This window comes from Periophthalmus magnuspinnatus, chromosome 14, assembly GCF_009829125.3.
Source record: "Periophthalmus magnuspinnatus isolate fPerMag1 chromosome 14, fPerMag1.2.pri, whole genome shotgun sequence".
NCBI classification, from domain to species: Eukaryota; Metazoa; Chordata; class Actinopteri; order Gobiiformes; family Gobiidae; genus Periophthalmus; species Periophthalmus magnuspinnatus.
The window spans coordinates 18,195,352-18,221,261 of NC_047139.1; the positions used below are offsets into that span (position 1 = coordinate 18,195,352).

At 39.7% G+C, this 25,910-nt stretch overlaps 1 protein-coding gene across 2 annotated transcripts in view; it reads left to right on the plus strand.

The window, feature by feature from the left end:
• pknox2 (pbx/knotted 1 homeobox 2) overlaps positions 1–25,910 on the plus strand; it is a 155,911-nt gene that overhangs the window by 83,311 nt on the left and 46,690 nt on the right. For both annotated transcript variants that reach the window (XM_033978464.2, XM_055226827.1), the window contains exon 3: positions 20,469–20,575. In XM_033978464.2, coding sequence (XP_033834355.1) covers positions 20,489–20,575 — 87 coding nt within the window. In that variant the 5' untranslated portion in view covers positions 20,469–20,488. The remainder of the gene's footprint in view (positions 1–20,468; positions 20,576–25,910) is intronic.

Genomic DNA, 25,910 nt, shown 5'->3' on the forward strand with positions numbered 1-25,910 from the left:
TCAGAGAATAACCTAATATGGGCCCTTTAAACAGCCGTGTTCAAAGGTCTTAAGTTATTGTTTTGGTAGAACACATTTAACAGTCACCAAATGCCTTTCACTCCACACAGACATGGTTCCAGAGCTATTCTTGTGAGTCCAGGGGAGAGCTGGCATTCTAAACCCACCCCAACCACACCACCTCCTCCCTGGAGTTTACTGCTCAAATGTGCCCATGTTTGCCTGTTTGTTTTAGGCAACTCTGCAGCTCCAGTTTGGGTAAATATATCTGTGAAAGAGGGAAGAAAAAAACAAGTTCAAGCAGGTCTGACATCCAATTGAAACGTGTGTGTCGTAAATGTAGAAGGGCTGTCAAAAGAATCAAAAATCAGATGCTAAACGATACTAAAACTAGTACTGAAACTAGATGCTCATCGATACTAAAAAGTCCCATTCACAGGATAGAAATGAATCTTTCCTGAATAGTTTTAGAATGATCTTGAGCTGTATCAGAACCATAGACTATGTATGTAAATGGACATAGCTAACCTGATAGCCACTGCTTTCCAATTAGGAAGTGAGCATGGGCACGCTTCCGATTCCATTGACTCTGGCTCCAACTCTGGACCACTATGGAGCCTACTGGACCACTATGGGATTACACAGATATAAGGACACATGGGAATATAAAAGAAAGTACTACCATTTAATGTTGAAAATCACATTCTGTTGCCTAAAGAAAGAGTGTTTTTATTGTCATCGTGGAATCAGAATTGATATCAAGTCTATTCCTTAGTATCAACATTTTTGTGTTCATTCATGTGTCTGCCCTGTCAATGGGACTTTTTTAGTATCGATACCTGCTCAAATGAGTATCTAATTCCAATATATGAACCATAATGAACCCAGCATTCGTAAAAACTAAGTCTTGGTCTGGCAGGTTTGACATCCGGTTGCCATGTATGCGTCACAAATGTAGCATGTTTGTGTATTAATATCATTTCTGTAGGAGGGTGGAGAAGCAGGGACCCACTGGGAGGATATAAACGCAGCATTGATGTGTTTTGGCCCCTGCACACGCGAGCTGCTGATGTCACACTGAGCTCTCACTATTCTCATCTTTTCAGCATTCTGTGTTCACTAATGGCATTACATCCAACAGAAAGGGCTGGGGCTGGTGTGTTGTATAAACCATTGGATCGCATGAACATAACAATAAGGTTTTGTTTTGCTGTTGTCAATATTGGACAGTGGAAGGAGTGGAAGGAACTGGTTTGGTTCTAGTAGTTGCAGTGACCAACATGGTGTTTTCTGGGACTTTACCTCACCTATTTAAAGGTACACTCTGTAACGTTTCAGGTGGAGGGTTTGCCAATTGCTTGTCTCCGTGGAAATAAGTTAAACATAGATATCTTGCTTTTATTCCATTACAGCTGTTTTCCAAAATACAGTCAAAATCATGTGTTCTTGGTGTGAGCGTGGTCGCTTCTCCACAGACCTGACCCGTAACCCATGATGCTTGTCTGTATAAAACAAACTAGGTTTTGTATTGAAATAACAATATTATTGCAGTGTTTTAATATAGTTTTGGGCAGAGTTCATTTAAAACAAAAAAGGCACATGGATTCATTTAAGAGTCAAACTGGGTTGAAATAAAGTTACAATAAGCTTTTGTTGAAGTTTTCAGTCAAAATTGGACAAAGGAATGAATGTTCTTTAGTTACTATGGCAGCGTCATCCAGCACTGTGCTTTCCTTTGTGAATATCTTTCCTACTTAAAGATGCACTCTGTAACTTTTTAGGTGGAGGGTCTGCCACCTGCTTGTCTCCATGGAAATGTTAATGCTTTGTCTGGGTTATTTCACAGTATTTGGTTACACATATCTATCTTGCATTGATTCTGTTACAGGTGTCTCACAGTGCCTTATAAATCCTGCGTTCTTGGTGTGAGCCCACTCGTCCCTCCACAGATCTGACCGGTAACCTGACATATAGATATAGATAATGCCATACTGTGGAACATTCTAAGCAAACCAATAACATCTCCATGGAGGAAAAGCAGGGGACGGACCCTTCACCAGAAAAGTTACACAGTGCACCTTTAAATAGTGTTTATTTCTAATAAGGCAAAGCAAATGTATTTGTCCAGCATGATTCATACAGAGTAATTCAAAGTGCTTTGCAGAATAAAAAAGGCATTAAAAGAAAGGGCGGTAGGACATCTGGTGTGTTTTTAATATTTTTACTGCAATTTTTGAACCAAACTGAAACCTAAACCAGGACTCACCCAGCACTAAACCAGGACAAAACCAGGGCTAAACATGGGGAATTAGTGTTTCAGTTTTCTGCAGCTAAAACTTGGAACAGTCTTCCTGAAGATGTGAGACAGGCCTCTACTTTGACAATGTTTAAATCCAGGCTGCAAACTGTTCTGTTTAGCTGTGCATATGACTGACTCTTCTCTTTTAATGTTACTTACTGATTATTCATGTTTTCATTTGTTTGTATTGCGATTTCAATGTCTTTCTTAGTCTGTAAAGCACTTTGTATTACTTTGTGTACTTATTATGCTGTACAGATAAACTTGCCTTGCCTTATCGTGACAGGACAATCAGGAACAAAACATAGAAAGTATATTGATTTTTTTTATATCGTAGAATATAAAAGGTTGCTTACCCCATGACCTCGCTGTGTTTCGACTCTGTAGAACACATAATTATAATGATGGATGGGCATTCTGCACTAACCCTCAGCTTGAGTAAAGAGTATTAACTTTCACCATTAGACAGTTTTCTATTAACTTCCTACTGTTAAAGCTGTAAGTGATTTGGGGAAAAAGATTAGCAGGATCTAATTGCACAAAAATATATTAAGGAATCACAAAACAAAGACCCGCGCTTTTCCTCGTGTCTGTTCTGATTAATACACGCTGCATGAGGCCCGCGTGGCTCCGTTTGGAACACTCAAATTTGGCTGCAAAATCAGTGGCGCGTTTGCTCATCAGAAAGAAGCACTCTTTTTAGTGATTGTCTTAACTCACTCCAACTTCTATAGTTTACACAGCAACTGGAGTCACTGTGGGAGAATTAGATGCAGTTAAAAGACTTAAAGTTGCACTGTGGAACTTTTCTGACCTGTTTCTCTCCATGGAGATGTTATTGCTTTGCCTTGTATGTCCCATACTATGGCTTCAAAAGTATGTATCCTTATTGGCTGCACTCACCATAAGGATGCATGTTTTTAAAGGTGTTCTTAAACATTAAAATACCTGTACTTAAGTGGAAGCTCAGTGCTGTACTGTGAAAGGTTCCAGACCGTAAAATCTCCATGGAGACAAGCAGAAAAGTTACACAGTGCACATTATGAACCTTATGAAAGTATGTGGTTTGCATCACAATGGTTGCAATCTGTTCAAAGGTGAAAATAGAAGAATAGAATGTTCCATTTTTATTGGCCTGTTAGTAGTTTGTGGGCTAGTGCTCACATCTCTGCATGCCCATCCCACCAAAAAGTCTGCCCTATGCCGTCATTCAAAGATGTTCAGCTGGTAAATGAATCCCCACATGTGTCAGCCAGACAAGGCACTGTGTTTTACCCATAGACTGTATAAAGAAGAGGACTAAGTGAGTGTGACGTCACCCATAGCGTTTGGCCTACAGTCAAATGAAGCTCATCTAGGCTAGAGCAGTTATAGGGCTGGAGTATCATAGCAACCAAAGAGCCAATCTGGAGTGAGGCTGTTGAAGGTAACGCCCCTTCCTGCCCGTACCACTGTTTTAGCTGGAAGTGGGTACTTACCAACACTGTCAATCAAATCTGTTGCTAATTTGTCTCTTATTAATGTTCATGTCTTGAAACACAGACAAAATAACGAAATTTTTATTTTAAGGATCATATAGAGCAGGTTAATACAGAGACTGTAAGACCAAAATGACGAGCCTGACAGCAGCAGTTAAAGAATTGAGTCGATGGAAGCTCCCCCATGATCACTTCCTATTTGGAACACAGTCAGCAGGTTAGCTGTGTCCGTTTATATATACAGTCTACGATTTTACCCTAAGAACAAGGTTTCAAACAGTTAAAGATAGAAAGAATTAGGGATTTTAATAAGAAGCAATGAATGGCCTTTCTGTTATCTCACATACATATGGTCATAACTGAGATGGAAATATAACAGTTATATCTAGATTAATGAAATATGTAGTAATGACTTTAAAAAGATAAAATATTCAGATGTTCAGTTTTTCTACTCATTTCGCATCTTCATGTCTTCCCTTCGCTCTGATATTAACCTGTGACAAAAAGGTTCACATCAGGAGCCTTGTAAAGTGCCAAAGCATCATTTATATGCAGCACAAATCTCTGTTCATTTTTGTTTAGCCTCTTCTTTAAAAACTCACCTCATTATAATAAAGGCTTTTAGCTATGCTAATCAGGTTATTTGCATGCAAAACACTAGTCCCGAGGGAGTTACAAAAATGTTCCACTACTCCACTATTCTCCATTTAACTTAAGACTGTAATCTAATTTTTAAAAGCAGGAAGAAACACAATCAAAGCTGAATGTGTAATATCCAAACAAGCATTAGCATAAGCACAAAGAATAGAGGGAACGCAGTTGGATTGGTGCGCAGACGCCATTGTCATCAGTCAGAGAGAAAACTGAGAATCTGGCAAAGTGCCGTGCCCAGGGGAGTTCCCTGTGTCTTCATTATGGCTCTGGGCCATATTTGAATATGTGAAGGACATTCATTAAGAACTTCAGTGTAGAAGAATAAACTGCAAAGGTTATAGATTTAAAATCCAAGCATAAAATGTCATTGGAAATTGATAAGGACGAGTGGGGAGGACATTTGAAGTGGAGTGAGCCTGGTAAATGAGGAAGAGCGGCCCACGTCAGAGAAGCAGGGCTCTTAATGAAATGGTGCGATGACATTGACAATGCAAATGAATTATAAAAATCCTCTTTTTAATGATCTGATACTCACTGAATTCACCTTGGACTTGTTAAACCTGGAGAGACACTGCAAAATGTACAGTAAGGAGCCTCCCCTAACCAGCTAAAGAGGGGGTGTTATGTTAAATTGCTTTCTACCATGTTGTTCCCTCATCAGAAACAAGGCTGAAGAGGTTTTAAAGCACCCACATCTCATCCATGTTATAATGTTGTTTTTTAATCACAAACATACTTGGAGTTGTGTTTTGTTTCATTCACACATGTTTAACACACAAACCCTTTCTCAACCAGAAAACACTCTGTTCCACCTTGTGATGTCATGTGGTCCACCGTGTTTTTAAACTCCATACACCTTCACTAGAATCATTTGGATAATTTCAGCCCTGGAATTACCTATGTCTACTTAAGTAAAGGTGTTAACTTGAAAACTACCACTTCATGACATCACAAGGTGGAACAGACCACTTTGAGCTTTGGAGATGTAGACAAACTAATAATAAAGTGTTACTCAGACATGTTTGAATTAAACAAAACACAACTCCAAGTATGTTTGTGAGAACGCAACAGCATTAAAACATGGAGCTCACAAGAGTAAGTTTTGTGTAAAAGAGGACCTTTAAATATCATCCATGCATGTTTGAGTAATCTAGCAATCTCTCCCGGGCCCTATTTGAACCCTCCTTATGGGTAACTGTGCAAGGCTCTGCCCACAAGCCTACACCTGCTCCCCTATGACAAATATCCATAAATATATAAAACATGATTCAAAACTGTACACTACAACTTCACAAACTTGATGTGGTGTGCAGTAGTTTAATTAGTGTTATGCACAGTGATTGTGTTGTGATAGCACTATGAAGGGGGAGTGATTTAGCACAGAGAGCAAAGGAAGGGAGGATTGAAATTTATAAAACATACATTTTTGCTGTTTTGGGGGAATATAGCATTTTCAAAACAATATAAACTAATATGGTGATATGTTATGTGTTAGCAGTTAATATCCCATAGAAGTAAAATACTTTCTCTTTAACTGAATCAAAATATGTGTGCAAGTATTTTTATCATCTGCACACTGTTTAACAATATTCACATAAAAAAACAAAAACAAACACATTTTGGGTCATGTAAATTGATCATAGCTGTGTGGTTTTCACATGCATTCATATGCTACCTGAATATGTTTCATTATGTATGTTTTGCAAAACTCAGTATCTTAACCATGAAATTCCAATCACTCATTCCTAGTATTCCATGTTTTCCCTAGTCTAATAGCTGTAATACTCGTATATTCACACTTCATTCCTAAATCGGAATGCACAGGGCACGCAGACCACCCAGGCCGTGCTAACTTATTCTTTTGTACATTTTGCTTAACACCCAAACATCTTGTCTGGACCCCCTTGCCAATACATTTGCAACAACTGTCTGTGTTGCGTAGACACACTGAAAAATCACATCCAAACCCAACCCAGGAGACTGAAAAACTGCAAAATATCTGAGATTTTCACCACCACCATCCTGGCTCAAATTTTAACAATGTCCGCTGCTAGACCCAAGCACCGTCCTTCAGCTAGCCTTCTGAATCCATGTGGCAGGCGAGGATGAGTCCAATCAACAAGAGTGGATGAATAAATGATAGCATGAATGGTAAGTGTGAGAGTGGTTGGCGGAGGGTGGGCTGCCGGCTCGGGTTAATGAGGTGGTCTGGGAATGTGGTCCGGGTCCTGGCTACAGTAAAATGCGCAGCCGTTTTTAGCCTGCGGGGGATTTGGAGCGCTAACACCACCGCGAGACTCTCTCTGCCTGCGGCTGTGTACGCGCCGGGGCCTTTGAGTGTTATTTGTGCTGTGGGTGAGAGAGAGCGGAGACGGTGCCCTCAGGATGACATAGGTCGGAGTGTTGGAATCTGCCTTGACTTTGCATTTGTGTGGCATTATGTTGTGCTAGCGTGCTGTGTTGTATGCGATCAGAATCATGCGTTTATGATTTATGAAGAGGCAGGAGCCATCGATTACAGCTGTTTATGAAAGCAGTGTTTATTCAGACATAAAGTTGGGATATACATTGATGATATTCTATAGTCGATTAAATAACTTATTTTCTTCTTCATACTGCAGTCCCTATAAATCCTTATAATACCAATAGGCAGGACAAATTTATTGGTATAGCACAACTGGTACACAAAGCAATTCAAAGCTTTTCAGAATAATGGTGCACACCAGGGCATCAAGAACACGTTGGACGCCTCTAGTTGGACGCCTGTACATTTGAGGGCCTCCAATCCAAAGGCACACGAAGACCACAACTGACACCCTGGACTCATGTCAAGTATTTTTCTGCAATGTGCATCCATGGCATCCACAGCGCACATCCAGGGCATCCATCCAGGGTGTCTGTTGTGGTCTGTGAGTGCTTTTGGATTTTTTTTTGTTTTCCTGTTCTCTTTGTGAACAATGCAGACCAGGTGGAGAGAGTGGCTTTAGTGTATTTATTACATAAAACCCGTCAACCGAGGCGATTGGTTCGGCAGCATCATATCTGGGTCCATGGCTAGCCTGTGCTAGCCAGTGCGCCTAACATAATTAAGTTGCCGCTTGTTTGTAGCTGATGTCTCTCTACATCACTACATCACTGGAGTGTAGTCTCTGATTGGTTGACACTGCATGTCGAACGGCGAAGTTCAACTTTTTCAACTCTGGAGTCAGATTTGGAAGTGTGAACAGTGCACGCCGCGTCAATGCCAGATTTGTGCCACTCTGATACTTGAAAACGTGCCGCAGACACACAGGGAGGCCAAGATGCGCATCCACTATAGACTTTGCATGGGAGATGAACTTTGGTGCTGGTCCATGGAGAGACTTGTTCACAAGCAGATCTGCTTCAAAGTCTATTCTCTGAACCACAGGAGCCAGTGCAGAGACCTGAGCACAGGACGCATGTGACGTACTTCCTGGTTCTAGTCAGTAACTGAGCAGCCGCAATAACATTATTAGTTGAATAATGCAAATCTTGTTCAACTAGACACACACCATCAACAGATTCATTATTGACGTACAGCTCTGCGATCTCATTTATAAGAGGAGACAGTGGCTCAGTTGGTAGAGCATTTGTCCACTGATCCGAAGGTTGGCAGTTCAATCTCTCTCCCATCATCACTTCCGGGTCCATTGACTCTAGCTCCAATTCACTTTACATTAGAAAACTGTGGCCCCTCTCTCTGTAACTGCTGCTGTCAGACTCGTCATTTTGGTCTAAAAATCCTCATATTAACCCACTCTATGCAATTCTTTTTTTAAATTTCACTATTATGTCTGAAAATCTAGATATGAACATTAGTAACAGACAAATCCGGCACCTTCTTTCACCGAGGTCACTCCCACTAGCATTAGCAGCAGGTTTGACATCAGTAACATTACATTTTTAAGTATGAAAAAACAAAACACTATACTCAGGGCCTTAAGATGACACCAGTCGGAGTTTTGCTGTGTATCTCTAATAATATATTAATAGATTGTGTTAGCTTTTAGCACATGGTGATGTTTGCGTCCCAAACCTTGTGCATTTCCTGATTTTGGGACACATTTATGTACCCAGACCCCCCCCCCTCTCCCTCTATTCATCTTTCCCAATCTCATTACCATTCTGCCCTTCTCTCCACCATTTTACTCGACGCCATCAAGGCCTCGCCTCCTGGTGTTTGCATTGTAAATCAGCCTCGACAATAAGGCCGTGATTAGATCCTACTCATATTCAAAACCACCTGATTTATTTATTCAGCTTCCTCTCTTGTGCGCGTCAAGAAGCGTAATATCTGACCAAGGTGATGGAGCCACTTCCAAATGTTATTCATTGCGTCGGCAGGTCAACCTCTTAACCAGCAAACCCAAACCGAACAGATTAAATGAGATTTTGATGCTGTTCAAACGACAGCATCTCCAGAACTGTGTCTCTCTCCCCGACAGGCTGTTCCGCTGGTCTCCGTCTCCATGTGAGATTGGATCAGGTATCTGAATGGGTTAAAAGTGCCACAATCTGTCACGCTTCCCACACTTGGAGAGCTGATTTATATCTAGCCTTGAGTGTAAAGATAGGAGGTGTAGTTTCATGAATATTCACCAGATATTATTTATGGAGGCTTAAGAATGATGAGAATCGGGTTAGAGAACTAGTCCAGTTGTACAGGTCTGGCGCTATTGTACTTTTAAAACTATGCAGTTATATTAAAGTTACATGCAGCTGAACTTTACACAGCGGTTGAGTGGGTGTTTTTGTGGTATACTATAAAAATATTATGATCAAATAATGGAATTTATGAATTTATCTTCATATCATCAACATCAAGATTTCAGTAGGAAATAAAAAGGAGCATATTTTCGCTCATAGCTACAGTGCTTAGCCAACATACATTTCAATATGGCATCTTTCTAACCTGTTTATTCTGAGAGATATAAATTTTCTGTTTTATACCTTCAAAATATAGGTACTTGTCTTTTCTCTCAGACTGAAATTTGCATTTATAAACTAAAACAAATTTGAGTACACGTTTGTCAATGTCTTAACCCGCTCTTGACATAAACATCATTGGTAGAGCTGTCCAGCGGTCAAAAGATGAATGCTGCTGTTGTGTCCTTGGACAAGACACGTAACCCACCTCAGTGTCTGTGTACACTGGTGTATGAATGTGTGTGAATGGGTGATTGGTTCCTTGATGTAAAGCCATAGTCTCCATAAAGAAGTGGACTAAGCGAGTGTGACATCGCTCATAGCGTACAGCTCCAGTCAAATGAAGCTCATTGAGGCTGCAGTTACAGGGGCCAATTTGGAGCCAAGTTCCATATTTGGTATTCAGACCATGAGTGTCAACCAAAGAGCCAATCTGGAGCGAGGCTGCTGAAGGTAACACCCCTTCCCGACTGCACCACTGATTTAGCAGGAAGCGGGCGCGTAGCAACACTGTTTATCAAACCTGTTGCTAACACTACATGGTGTGACCTCGGGGAAAGAAGGCACTGATATATCTGTTATTAATGTTCATATCTTGATTTACAGACACAATAGCAAAATAAAAACCCCAGTATGATATAGAGCAGGTTAATATGAACATTTTAAGACTGAAATGACGAGCCTGATAACAGCAGTGCAGAGAAAGGGGCAACAGTTTTTCAATAGAAAGTGAATTGGAGCCAGATTCGATGGAGCCGGATGCACCCATGCTCACTTCCTATTCTAACACGGTGGCTAGCAGATTAGTTATGTCCGTTTATATATACAGTCTATGTGTAAAACACTTTGAGTGCCTTGAAGGTGTAAAAGCATAACATTTTTATTTATTTTGTTCTTTGAGGAGGACTTTCTATTATCTCATTTCAACTTTTAATTTCATAATACCAAATATAACCAAATCGCAATTGCAATTTTGATTTGAACACTGGGACCGGCGCAGTTATTCAAATTTAGCCTTTAGCATGTGGACAAAAGTAAATGTCTTGAATCTTGAACCTTTTATGCAATGTTTGATACCGCATTTCAAAATCCCCCAACTGAAAAACTACATTTGCCTTTACTTAAAAAATACCTCACTTTATCAGCTGCTAAACGTTTACTTTTGTCCAACATTTTGAATTTTATTAGCTGCTAACAGTCTACTACTCCACGCTAGGCTGGTTGTGTAAAGTTCCCCCAACCTTTTGCTTTCTTTTTGTCTGGAAATAATGCTAATAATGAGAACAGTGGGGCTGAACCAAAACGGAAAAGTTGGAGGGTACTAAAACACAAGCAAAAGACTGAAAAAGAGCCAAGAGTTTTGAAAATATCCCATCAAACGTCTTGCGCGTGTGGGGGAGCGAGGAGTCCGGGCCCCTGCTGTATAGAGCACGTCACAGCTGACAGACTCAATCATATCAAAGTGCCAATTCACCAACATATTTTTCAGTTTTTACACATAGAGCCACAGTCCATTATCCATGCTGCGCGACGGCGACTGTCAGCCTTCCACCTCCCCACAACGATCCATTTGGAAGTGTTGGTAGATTGGAATGGCTGCCTTAAAGCTTAAAGGGGCACTATGTAACTTTTTTGTTTCCATGGAGATGTTACTGCGTTGTTGTGTTTTGATGTATGGCTTTTTAATTATCTACGACGACAGTAGCTCACTTGGTAGAACGTGTGATCTGAAAGTTGGTGGTTCGAATCCCGCTCTTGACATAAACATCATTAGCAGAGTGGTCAGATTGGTGGGAAGTGCGACTCCAGCTCCCACAGATGAATGATGTTGTGTCCTTGGGCAAAACACTAAACCCACGTCGCCCCCAGTGTCTGTGTACACTGGTGTATGAATGTGTGTGTGAATGGGTGAATGGGTTGAGCGCTGAAGGTAGAAAAGCACTATATAAAAATGTGACCATTTACCATTGACCATCTCCATGGAGACAAACAGGCATAGTTACAGGTCAGATCTGCGAAAAGGTGACGCCACTCATAGTAAGAATGCAAGATATCATTAGAGCAATAAAACATGTAATTGATTAAATGCCAAAAAGTTTAAGTTTAATGCCATACTGTGGAACAGTCATTGTAAATATGGAGCCAAACGCGCACACATGAGCACTTTCTATTTGGAACGCGGCAGCTAGCAGGTTAGTTTAAAAACACAGTGGAGCATTTCCTGTATTACCCCATGACATCACAAGGTGGAACAGAGAATTTTCACTTATATGCAGGGTTTGTGTGTTAAACATGTGTGAAAGAAAAACAAAACACAAGTCCAGGTCTGTTTGTGATGAGGAAACAACATTAGAACATAGATCAGTAAATATTATAATATGGCCCTTTAATAGAAATCTGACATACTCTGCCCTCATCTATAGAATGAGTAGCAGTAGTGGAAATGCTCTGGACTTCATGTGAGCAGATATATTTTACATTTGAATGCCGAAACTAAACCAAGGGTGAAAGCTCGCTCTGCCACGCACTAACCTTACATCAATATAGCACTGTCCCCATTCTACGCCACAGAATAGTCAGAAAATTGAATGTTGAAAGGGAAACTCCGAATCCGATGAAAGCCCAACTGCCTCAAATTCAAACTCAACCCGAGCCTTTGATGTTTGCAGGAATAATTTTATGCCTACTTTTCATTTTTCCCATTTTGATTGTGACTACAGGCACTTTTCAATTGATATGCTTTATGAACCTCTGTAATAATTCACAGGGCTTTGTTAGGGAACAAACATGTGATTTAAATGGTAGAATTCACCATGTCCACCCACACCTCTGGTAAGTTCACAGAAGGAAAGGCCACGTGGTGAACCTGGGATTTTTGGAATTAACGTTCATTGTAACCATAGACTGTATATATAAATGGACATAGCTAACCTGCTAGCTGCTGCGTCCCAAATAGGAATTGATCATGGGTGTGCTACCGGCTCCATTGACTCTGGCTCCAATTTACTTTACATTGAAAAACTGTCACCGCTCTCTCTGTAACTGCTGCTGTCAGACTCATTTTGGTCTTTAAATGTTCATATTAACCTACTCTGATGATCCTGGTATTTTTATTTTGCTATTTTGTCTGTGATTCAAAAGTATGAACATTAATAACGGACAAATCAAGCGTCTTCTTTCCCCAAGGTCGCTCCAGCTAGCATTAGCAACATGAGTGCTGCTCCCTACTAAACCAGCAGTGCAGGCAAGAACAATACCCTCGCAACAAACTGGCTCTTTGGTTGGTATGATACTTACAATCAGAGTTTCAAATGTGGAATTCGTCTCCAAATTCACCCCTATAACTGTTAGCCTCGAACTTCATTTGACTGGAGCCAAACGCAGTGGGTGACGTTACACTCACCTAATCCACTTCTTTATACAGTCTATGTTTGTAATGGAAAACTAGATTCTATAAATTGTTTACAAAATTTGAAAACTCAAAGTATGCATCTACAGCAATGTTTCTCAAACTGTGGTTCATTGGCTTCTATTTTATTTAGAGCCAAATCTATTCATGTCTTTGTTCCCCTTTAGTTGACTGTCATTTAGAGCCAGCTCATCCATGGTTTTGTGTCATCTTACACCTTGTTTACCCCAATTTTGGTCTGAAAATGTCCTGGTTTAGATCCTGTGGTACTTGGAAAGCCAAATATTACTTTCTGTGATCTACAACAAATACAATTTTTTTCCCTGTCACTTGTTATAAGAAGCCAGTGTCCTAAAATATGTATGTGTATCCAGACAGTGTTTTAACTAGGCCTGTCACGATGATGTGCAATATATTGCTGTAAATATATACGATAAGCGATGATATTGAAACCACACCTTGGGTAAGGGGGGTTAAGTGTCTTGCCCAAGGACAGAACAACAGCATTCATCTGGGGGAGCTGGAATCACACCGCCTGCTTTTCAATTTCATAATTTGATAAAACCATAGACTGTATATATAAATGGACATCGCTAACTTGCGAGCTGCTGCGATCCAAGTAGGAAATGAGCGTGTTGCCGGCTCCATCAATTCTGACTCCGATTCACTTTGAAAAACTGTGGCGTCTCTTTCTGTAGCTGCTGTCAGACTCGTCATTTTGGTCTTAAAATGTTCGTATTTAGTCTACATGATCCTGGGGTTTTTATTTCGATATTGTATCTATAAGCGCCTGCTCCCTGCTAAACCAGTGATACGGATGGGAAGGGGCGTTACCTTCAATATTCTTGCTCTGGATTGGCTCTTTGGTTGCTATGATACTTCAAATTCCCCCCTTAACTTCTAGCCTTGATGAGTCTCATTTGACTGGAGCCAAACGCTGTGGCTGACGTCACATTCACTTAGTCCACTTCTTTATGCAGAATATGGATAAAACTTAAAATAAATAAATAAATAAATGCAATGCAATCCCACTACGAGAACAGCAGGCTCTAACCACACTCATCAAATTATGTTCTACTTGAGAACATAACAGTGAAATGGCTCTATAATAAATCAAAAATGGAACTTTCCGGACACACCTTGTATTTGTGTAAATACATTCACGCTCCAGCAGCCAGCGTGCATCTGCGTTCATGTTTTTGTGTATATTTTTAGACGCATGATTGCTCGCTCAGATTCAGCGCCCGGTGGCTCGTTCCTTCGAGGGATGGCGAAACTGGAGAGGCCGCCTAAAATACTGTGGCGGTAATTGGAATTGCTTTATCTTCAGTCTCATCAATTAATGTGCAATTTTCCATTTAATCACTAACACGCTCCCTGCATTTGCAATTAAAATGAGCGCTGATAACAGAGGAGATGCCGTTCAGATGATACGAGTTGGAATGAGAACAGAAAGCTGAAGACGCAATCAGTACACAAAATGACTCCCCCAGACTCACAAACACACTCACACAAAATGACTCCCCCAGACTCACAAACACACTCACACAAAATGACTCCCCCAGACTCACAAACACGCCAAGCACAAACAGAGCATTATACAGCACGGAAGACTTAGGCAAAAGATAAAACATGCAAATTCACAAGTAAACCCCCAAAATTAGACCATGGGCATGAATCTAAAAATGTACATGATGTTTACTGTCCCAAAACGAGAAAAATAGAGCTAGTTCATTTTAAACAGTTTGCAGTGGTCAAAGTAGGTCAAAAGTATCAACAAAGTAATAGTCGATACTAAAACTAATATCTAAACTTGATACGCATTTGAGCAAGTATCGATACTGCAGAAATTCACATTAACAGGACAAACTTTGAGCTTTCCTGAAAAGTTTTAGTATCATTTTGAAATTTCAGAACAGATATAAGACTTCATGCTAACGTAAAGAAAGTATTATTTGCTACATGCTAACTATTATTTTGTATATGAAAATTACATTCTGTTACTTTGGTTGGTAGCACGTTTGTCCACTGATCCAAAGGTTGGCGGTTCGAATCCTGATCTTGTCATAAACATCACTGGTAAAGCGGTCAGATCCACTGATCGACAGGTTGGCAGTGCGATTCCAGCTCCCACAGACGAATGGTGTTGTTGTGTCCATGGGCAAGACACTTCCCTCACCCCTAGTGTCTGTGTACTCTGGTGTATGAATGTGTGTGTGAATGGGTGAGTGGTTCCTTGATATAAAAGTGCCTTAAGTGCCTTGAAGGTGAAAAAGCGCTACTTTTACCATTTAAAAAGGAGCATGTTTTATCTTCATGGTGGTATCGGAATCGGTATCGAGTATTTAAAATTGACTTTGAAATTTTAGTATTGTGACAACTCTAGTCCAAACAGGTTTGTACAGATCCATTATTAACTATGATAAGTGAAAGGAATTCTCACAACTTTCCAAGGCCAATTTGGAGTTTTGACACCACAGTAATGCTAACTAACAACTAGCATGCTAACCGTGCACTTCCTGGTTCTCGGACAGTAAAACGTTTTATAATGAGATGCAGACAGGACACAGTAAACTTATTTTGACCTCAAGAGCTGCTTATAGAAAATATCTGTACTGGGGCGGGACACATTTTGCTCAAAGACATGGGGAAACATTTTTGGTTCTGTTGCTGTTCTGTTGCGTACAGGTCTTTGCCAGTAGTGTTCCTCCACACTCTTTTGTTTTGTGAAGTAGCCTGGGGTGATAGACGCAGGGGATAAGATACTAGCAGAGAACTTTATTTTGTGTCGTCATTGGAAAAAAAGGCAAAGCATTTCTACATTTGAGTGGAATAAGGCACATCGTCATGTTCGTCATTTCATCATTCAAAGTTTCCATGACACCTCCTGTTTCAACCATTTTAGAGTCTTCTGTCTCTAATGGTTGTGATTAAATACAAGGAAATTTGTCAGTTTTATTTATTTATTTACTTATTTATTTATTTGATAGGGATATGTGCATTAGGCGCGTACACAGTTCACTTTATAATCTCACAATATACAAAACCAATTGCAGGTCCTCATTGGAAGTTTATTAATGATTATATGTCTGACTCTTTGATAAAAACCCATTTCATTTCATGCTTAAAACCATCCTATATACCAGGGGTGGCGAACAAGTTAGGTACAAAGAGCCAAAATTTTCAAACGTAAGCGTCAAAGAGCCATACGATGCACAGACACACACACACACACAATTACAACCATATTACTTCCCATAAAACACTCCTCTCCGTACAAAACAACAGCAAGCATTGTACTTCTGTTCATTTCAAGATAAGTGTCCACCCTCAACACACACATCAGATGCAGTTTAGCCAGAGTTAACACAGCACCTACCCCAGAGGTCAGATACCCCCCCACATACACACATAAACACACACACACAGGCATCTCTTCCTCTCTCTCTTTCTCTCGCTCTATCAAACACACACACATTTGCTCTTTATCTTCTTCTCTGTCTCTCTCTGACACACACAACTACTGAACACACTTCAGAAACACATGTAGGGCCTGTATAATGTAAACTGATAAAATATTTTTTGTTTATTTTTTAAGTCTATTTTTTTTAATTATTCTAAGCTATTTATATATTATCTTGTTTTATTGCATGTACCATTTTCCTTCTGTTCTTTAACTGTGCAGTGCAATATTGGAATTTCCCCACTGTGGGACTAATACAGGCTTATCTTATCTTATCTTATCTTATCTTATCTTATTAAAATATTAACACAAGCATAAGTCAGGTGTTATTTCCAAACTACATCACAGATTTTCTTACCTTGTTGGAGTGGTGGGATTTTTTATTATCTGGAGCCAAGACTTCAATTACATCCACAAAACACTGTTTTAAAAACTCTCCTTCGTTGTACTTTTTTTTTAGCACGGGCAATCTTCCAGGCCACTTTATAGGATGCAAGTGTCACAGTTTCTCCATGCTTGTTCAATTGCTGAAACATTTGAGACGGTCTTTTTACCTGGCTTTTCAAGGTTCTCAGTTTGTGCTTGTGTAGTTCAGAACCTTTGGGGAATTCCTTGTCCATATTAGCATGGAGAGCATGGAGAGTGCTAAAATCACGCTGAAGATTGGAAGCCTTGAAATGTGATATTGTAGTATTGCAGATTAAACAGTGATTTGCCATTCCGTTCAATAAAAAAGTAAGCATCTTCCCATTCTTCCGGAAATGTCCTGTGTTCATCCTCATATTTTCGTTTAGTTTTGCATTTTGCCATTTTGACGACGATGGTAACAGTCTGCACGCGCATGAAATGTTTACCGGTACTTATTTTCCCTGGATTAGACGTAACCCGTGCAGATGACTAGTGGTCACGTGTCAGATGCAGCGTAAAAAAAGCTGATAAATCAGTTTTTATACATTGTTTATTATTTGTTTTAATGAGCCCTGGTGGATTTGAATGTGTTTTAAGAGAGAAAAAAATAAGTGAAACATGAAACAATGCATGTATGTATGTATATACAATGTATATAGAAAATATGATAAGAGGCAAAGAGCCGCATTCCTATTGGCAGAGAGCTGCATGCGGCTCGAGAGCCGCGTGTTCGCCACCCCTGCTACATACAGATTCACCTTCGGCTCAGAGCTTAAGGAATTGAAACGGAACCTGTATTTCAGACTAGGCTGGTTTTAAACATCAACTTAAATGTTTTTTTTTATTATTATCACCATATGATTACATCTGAAGACATAATGTAGACATTACGTATTTACCATAGACTGTATATATAAATGGACATAGCTAACCTGCTAGTTGTATCTCATGAGCGCGACTCTGGCTCCTTCGACTCTGGCTCCTTCGACTCTGGCTCCTTCGACTCTGGCTCCTTCGACTCTAGCTCCTTCGACTCTGGCTCCAATTCACTTTACATTGAAAATTTTTTGCCCCTCTCTCTGTAATTGCTTCAGCGAGCAAATGTTCGTATTAACCCGCTCTACATGAGCTTATTGTTTTTATTTCACTATTGTGTCCATAAATCAAGAACATTAATAACAGACGAATCAGGCGCCTTCTTTCCCCGAGGTCGCTTCTGCTAGCGTTAGCAACAGGTTTGATTGACAGCGTTGCTAAGCGCTCCAAATTGGCCCCTATAACAGCTAGCCTCGATGAGCTTTATTTGACTGGAGCCAAACGCTATGGGTGATGTCACACTCACTTAGTCCACTTCTTTACACAGTCTGTGGTATTTACATAACAGACATTATAAACAATAAAGACAAGCTACTAAGCCACTAACGATTCAACTTTGCAGATGTTTAAATAGTGAGGACCTGTTGATTGAGTGGCTGTTCCATGTTCTTATTTCTTTGTAAGTCAGTTTCCTGGTGTAACCCCTATTATCTGAACTGAATAATTATTTGATGTGAAATTGTGGTATTTTTTGCTCCTGTTAGCTTCTTAATACAGTAGAATTGCCCACAGAACATGCTACGCTAACATAAACATACAGAAATAGTATATTCTCCGATGTCTTTTTCAATTCAGTAAGTAATTACAATATAATAATAATAATAATAATTACAATTACTTTACATACACAGTATATTTTGTTGTGTGTGTGCTCTCAGGCTCTGATGGCTTCTTCTGTTACCATTGTCCTCTCACTGCTCTTAAACTTTATATTAATCAGATGGATTTGAGACCTCTGTATTTCCTAAGGCAGTGGTCCTGAGCGGATGTGTTTGGGGTCGGTTCAGAGGTTTTGGGTCCATTCCACCAGCTCATAATCAGGCCCTTCCTGTGGGTCAATAGGGTTTGGCCCAAGTGCACCGGTCCATTCTAATTGTTGACCACACACGGCTTTATATGTCATATTGAGCTGTTTGGCTCCACCGCCACTGCATGTTAAAGGTACACTATGTATGGAGGATCTGCTACATGCTTGTCTCCATGGAGATTTTATTGCCTTGCCTGGAATGTTCCATATTATGATATTAAACATGATAAAGGATCAAATTTTTATTTAGCGCTTTTCCACCTTCAAGGCTCAAAGGAACCACTCACCTTTTAACACACACATTCATGCACCATTGTACGCAAACACTGGGGGTGAGGTGGGTTAAATGTCTTGCCCAATGACACAACAACAGCATTTATCTGTGGGAGCTGGAATCGCACCAGACCCAAACTGTGGGTCAGTGGATTTGACGTCTCAAACGATGATGTTTAAATTGAGACCAGGATTCAAACACTATACCAACTGAGCCACGGTCGCCCTACACATTTCTACTGTGACTGGCCCACCTCTCCATAGATCTAACCTGACTTAGTGGCCCACCTGCTTGTCTCTTCATAAATCAGTAAATTTAATGCCACACTGGAATACTGCAGGCAAATCAATGACATTTCAATGGAGACGAGCAGGCAGCTAGATGATTTTCTAAAGGGACCTTGGAGGAAATTACAAATAAATGCTTAATAAATAGAGGAGTGCCCCCTTCAGGTCAAACATGTCATTTCTGTCACATTATCATTCCTCATAGGTTATTTGTAGCCGGGGGGACACGGAGCAGCCCGCTGTTCCTTCCTATAAGTTGGGTCGTTGATGGGGGGTCTGCGCGTGTGCTGTGGTGTGTGTGATTTCGCCCTGAGCCAATTAGCTCGTGAGTCGGGGTGGGGCGGCGGTTACAGTTGCGTTCCGCAGGGTACAGCCCTCAGCCCGGTGGGGTCCTGGCCAATAGCAATTAGCCTAGCGACAAGAGCCCTAATTAGCCCTCTTGATTGGTTGGTAACAGCGCGACAACACCGGCAGTCGACACGGAGACAAGGTGACCCCAGCACACGGCATTGTTTTAGAGGCAGATGTAATTAGCAAACAGCCATAGCAGTCTATAATTGGTAAACAAGTAGTAGGTTTGTTTGTGCTCACATTACGAACCCGCTGCTGTGTAAAAGAGTTTCTGCATACGGCCCCGGTCCCTCTGCTGTCATGAACACCATCACACACAGGGAATGTCTTGATGTTTTTTAAAATTGTATTTAATAAAGATATTCAGATGATGTTTTAACTGTGCTAAAATGTGCCTGTAAATGTCTTGGTTCAAATACTGCACAAAACGTGAATGGAACATAAAACAAAACACACAAGGGTAGAAACAAAGGCTGCTTGATTTCTGAAGAATTATGATTGTGTTAAGATTTGTGATTTTAATAATATAAGCATTCTGTTCAGGCTTTACATTTTAAACACCTCTAGAAGAATTGACAAAAAAGAAGTTTGAAACATGAACTGACAAACTAACACAAGAATCACATTTCAGAATATCTTTACAGATCTAAACTTCAGGGTTATCAGCTTTTAAGCAGAATAAGAACCCATGGAGACACAGGGAGGACATTGCGATTAATATTGCAGCCCTAACAGAAAAATTACTTTATACCTTTGTTTTTCATTTTTAATAGTTATAGTTTATAGTTTAATATATATTTTTTTATTTATATATCTTTAAAACAATTATTGCAATATTGTCAATTTTTCAGTATATCTAGATCCACGCTACCACACTCACACTTTATACATTTAGTTTTTATTATTTATTTAATCACAGCGACATCCGGTGGCAGTACGAGAATTTACAATATTGTCTAATGCTTAAGTTTATTTTTTCTTTTTGTTTCCCTCAGTCTGAATGTGAAGCACTCCCATGATGCAACATGTGTCCCCAGCACCAGCAGTGACGATGATGGCCACCCAGAGCGTTCCTCCACCATCGTACCAGGAGAGCCAACAGGTCAGGCTCTTTATCCAATTTAAACATGCACTGTGGAACTTTCTTGTCTCCGTGGAGATGTTACTGCTTTGCCAGAAATGTTCTACAGTACAGCATTATACATATCCATCTTGCATTTATGTGATTTGTTTGATGTTTAGCTAATAAAAAGATTGAAAAAGATGTTATTCTTATGCAAGGCAAATTTATTTGTATAGCACAGTTGTACACAAAATTCTTCAAAGTGCTTTACAGAATAAGAAAGACATAGAAAATCACAACACAACAAAACATAAATAATCATCATAACATTAATATTCAAAGAGTGGAGAATAAAAACCTTTCAGTGAGTGGTGTTGCCTCTCCACAGATCTGACCTGTAACTTGGCCTGGTGGCATTACATATTTTCATATGTTAACCTTCAACACCTAAAAGTATCTTCTAACTTTCCTATGACCTCCTTTTGGACCCTGAACCAGCAGTTGAGAAATACTATTTTAGACATTGAACAGGAACATTATATAACAGTAAGTACACTGTAAATAGCCTTAATAAAACATGAACAAGGACTTAAATATTAATGAACAACTACTACTTCATTAACATGCTAACAGAAACCTCTAATCTTAACACCTTAATAGGCTCTGTCCTCAAAAGCGCCCGTCACTCACTGTTAGCGTCACTACGTCCTGTCAGTTTTATCTCTATGTGGTTTTTGCAGAGTCACTCTAAAATGAATAAATATTTAAAGATCAGACGGTGGACAGAGAGCTGCGAGTGGATGTCAACATGTTAAACTCTAAACAAATAAAATTAATACTTACCAGAGTACACTTGTTTGTGTTTGTTTGTGTCTCAATGCTAACGCTAATGCTAATTTTGAGGCATAATAAATATTAAAACAACGTCACAAACTGAAGTATTCTACAAATAAATAATATGTATAGTCTTTATTTTAATTAATTTAAATTAGAATTTTTTAGTTGTTTATTTTACGTTTTCTGATTTTAGCAAAAGTGTCTGTTAGCTTTCAGACAGAGTGAGCTAGCTAGCGTGCTACTGTGCACAGAGACTATTGAGTAGTGACTAAGCCTGAGTAATTCATAATAAACTAGTTTTTCATTATTTCTTCATGGTTTATTGAGGCTGATTACAGTTTTGTATTATAAAGTGGTAACATTTAAAGGTCCTATATTACACAAAACTGACTCTTGTGGACTTTTAGCCACGTTATAATGTTGTTACCTCCTCAAAAACACACCTGGAGTTATGTTTTGTTTCACTCTTATATGCTTGAGTAACTTTTTATTAGATGACTGTCTACATCTCCAAAGCTCAAAATGCTCTGTTCCACCTTGTGATGTCATGAAGTGGTAGTTTTTGATTTAACAGCTCCTTTTACCTTTAGTTCATTAGAGATGAGCCAAATGATTCTAGTGAAGGTGTTTGAAGTTTAAAAACACAGTAGAGCACTTCCTGTATTACCACATGACATCACAAGGTGGAACAGAGTGTTTTCTGTTTGAGGAAAGAACTCAGCCTAAAAATGCAGAGTTTGTGTGTTAAATATGTGTGAATGAAACAAAACACAACTCCAGGTCTGTTTGTGATGAGGAAACAACATTAAAACAGAGATCAGAAAGCATATATATGGGCCCTTTAAACTTACATCATATTTTACCCTATTTAACCAAAGCTAAACAAGCCCATTGTGGTGGTGCAGTCCTAACAGCCTTCCCCCTGTTAGACCCATGTTGTTGTATTAGTATTGACTGCACTTACCCTGTTAATTACCTTTCCCAGCCAGACTCGTTAGCAGGGCTCATTCTACCTCTGTGTCTCTGGAGATGTGAGCAGTGAGTCACCATGGACCAGGCTGTAACTGGAGAACATGTGCTGTGCTCCTCCACACTCACAATATTATTATTCAAATCTTTTTATCTAAGCTTTTTTATTTTGTTGACTTTTTCCAAATTTTGTGAACATACTAGGGCTGATATCTTATTGCAATTTTTGCTTTTTGTATTTTAATAATAAAATTTGGTTCAAAGTTCACATTTTAAACACATCTAGAAAAATGTATCGGCAAAAGGTCTAATTCTGAATTTGGAGCCCAGTTCCATGTTTGGAATTTCGACCGCAAGTGTCATATTGACTAAAGAGCCAATCCCGCTCACACCGCTGGATTAGCAGGGCAACACGGTCATTCAAACCTATTGATCCACGGACACAATAGTGAAAAAAAAACAGGATCATATAGAGCGGGTAAATATAAACATTTTAAGACCAAAATGATGAGGCTGACAGCCGCAGTTGCAGAGAGAAAGTGAATTGGAGCCAGAGTCGATGGAGCCGGAAGCGCACCTAAGATCACTTCCTATTTAGAACATGGCAGCTAGCAGGTTAGCTATGTCCATTTATACATAAGGCCTATGGATACTCACTTTTTAATAATTAAAGGAGTACAGTACTTTCCTGGAAGAAATTTCTGCCACTTGCTTACCTCCTTGGAGATGCTCTTGATTTGCCTGGAATGTTTCACAGTCTGACATTAAGGCTATCTCTTACAAATAGGTGATGCCACTAGGCCAAATTATATGTCAGTTCTGTGGAGAGGCCAGCCCACTCAAAGTAAGAATGCATGTATTTCAAGTTTTTTTTTTTTTTTCTACAACAAAAACACAGTAATTGAATAAATGTAAGCTAGATGAGTTTAACGCGACACTCTCAAACATACCAGGACAAATCAAAACCATTTCCATGGTGACAACCAGAAAAGTTACATAGTTCATCTTTAGGATCACTAAAATAAAATAACAAAAACATGGATTGGAACAGCCATAGTGACACTGTCCTCTACTGAGACTTAGTTGGCACGAAACGTGTGATCAGTTCATTGTTACTTCAGTGTTAATGTGTCCTGTGTGTGTGTGTGTTGGGGTGTGCGTGTGTGTGCATGTTGGGGTGTGTGTGTGTGTGCGGGTGAAAAAGCAATTAGCATGTCGCGTTAGCACAGTGTATTGATTAACCAGTAAAAGGCTTGGTGTAAGTACACTGCTTTGTTTACAGTCAGAATATGTTCTACTTTGTGGTGTGGCACAATCAGGTGTAAATATACTTAAATTGAATCTGTTCATGTGAGTTGTTTTTATGAGCCCTACTGTTTACTTGCAGTGATTTTATTTTGAAGTAACAGTACTGACTACATTTACACTGTGAGTCATTTCGTTATTAATAGAGCAATAATCATAATCTTAAGTGAAACAGATTGCACGGTTCTAGACTAACTGTATCTTTTATTCCTAAATTTAAGTTTCATTTACATATATGAAATGGCTTGACTCTTACGAACAAGGGTTTAAAATGTGTATACAGGCATACATGCAGTTGAAACCAGAAGTTTACATACACTATCTAAAACAACGCATACGCTTTTTTATTCTATATATAATAATGAGAGAAGGATTTTTTAGGCAATTTTTCATTACTTTCTTCAAAGTCAGGGGGTTACATACATTTCATTAGTATTTGGTACCATTGCCTTTAAACTGTATTCCTTAGGTCAAATATTTTGGATATTCTTCCACAAGCTTCTCACAATAGTTGGAATTTTGGCCCATTCCTCCTGACATAATTGGTGTAACTGAGCCAAGTTTAGCCGCCTTGCTCACACATGCCTCTTCAGGTCTGCCCATACATTTTCAATAGACCTGAGATCAGGGCTTTGCAATGGCCACTCTAAAACATTGACTTTGTTATCCTTAAGCCACTTTGTAACCAGTTTGGCAGTATGCTTCGTATCATTGTCCATTTGGAAGACCCATTTGTGCCCAACCTTTATCTGCCTGGCTGATGTCTTGAGATGTTGCTTCAGTATTTCCATATAATATTCTTTCCTCAGGATGCCATCTATTTGGGGAAGTGCACAAGTCTCTCCTGGAGCAAAACAACCCCACAACATGATGCTGCCACCCCCTTATTTCAAAGTTGGAATGATGTTCTCGGGCTTGCAAGCTTCCCCCGTTTTTCTCCGAATGTAGCAATGCTCATTATGGCCAAAGTTCAATTTTGGTTTTGTCAGACCACAGGACATGTCTCCAGAAATTAAGGTCTTTCCCTTGTGCACATTTGCAAACTGTAATCTGGCTTTTTAGGTTTCTTTTGGAGTAATGGCTTCTTCCTGGGAGAGTGGCCTTTTAGCTCATGTCAGTACAGTACTCGTTTCACTGTGGATAATGACACACTCTTAAAAGCTTCGGCCAGCATCTTCACAATGTCTTTCACTTTTGCTCTTGGGTGAACAGGATGAACCAGACTCTCTCCACAATTCTCTTCCTGATATCTTGGCTGATTTCTTTTGACTTTCCCATGACGTTACACAAAGAAGCAGTGTGTTTCAGGTCTGCTTTCTAAGACATCTACAGGTGTGTCTCTTTTTAACTCAAATGTTGTCAATAAACCTCAGAAGCTTCCAAAGACATGGGATCATCATCTGTTTTTTCCCAAATTGTTTAAATACTTAGTAATCTTACTGTATGTAAACTTCTGACTGAATAATTATTATTATTTTAGCAAATAGAAATAATGTTGGTAATCCTAATTGACCTAAAACAGGAAACGTTTAGTCTGATTTCACGTCAGACAGTGGGAAAAATCTATGTGTCTTTTTATATATTGTATGTAAACTTCTGGTTTCAACTGTACATAGATAACACTCAAATAAATTAGTTTTGCTCGTCTCCATTCCAAATTTGTTTTTTTTAAATCTTTATTTTAAAGATTTTTTTCTTCATTACCACAGCATGATGACTCAGAAGTTAGCACTAGAAGGTTCCAGGCTCGATCCCCGGAGTTTGCATGTTCTTCCTCTGTCTGGGTGGGTTTCCTCCTGGCTCTCCGGATTCCCCAAAACATCCACGATAGGTCCAATCTTCCAGCGAAGTTAGTCCTGACTAAGACTACCAACAAGATCATGGAGATGGGTCCCCTGGGTGCTGAACTGTGGTGCCCACTGCTCCTGTGGAGATTGAAGGATGGGTCAAATGCAGAGGAACAATTTCCCTACCTTATCCTTAGACAGGACTGTGTGTTGTGAAATGAGGGAGAAGGGAATCAGCAAATTGTCAGAGCCAGTAATCAAACTCACAACCTCACAGAGACTGACATAAGCGCTGTTGTTTAGACCACACTGTGATATATATGTTAAAGTAAATAAAACTCAAGAGTCGGAGCCCCCAAAGTGCTTCAGACACACTTCCACAGGTAAATCGCCCAGTGTTCAGACCAGTTTCTCCCTGTCTGTCTGTCAGAGGCTTAAGCATCCATCCACACGCTGGCAGAGCTCTTTCTACTCGT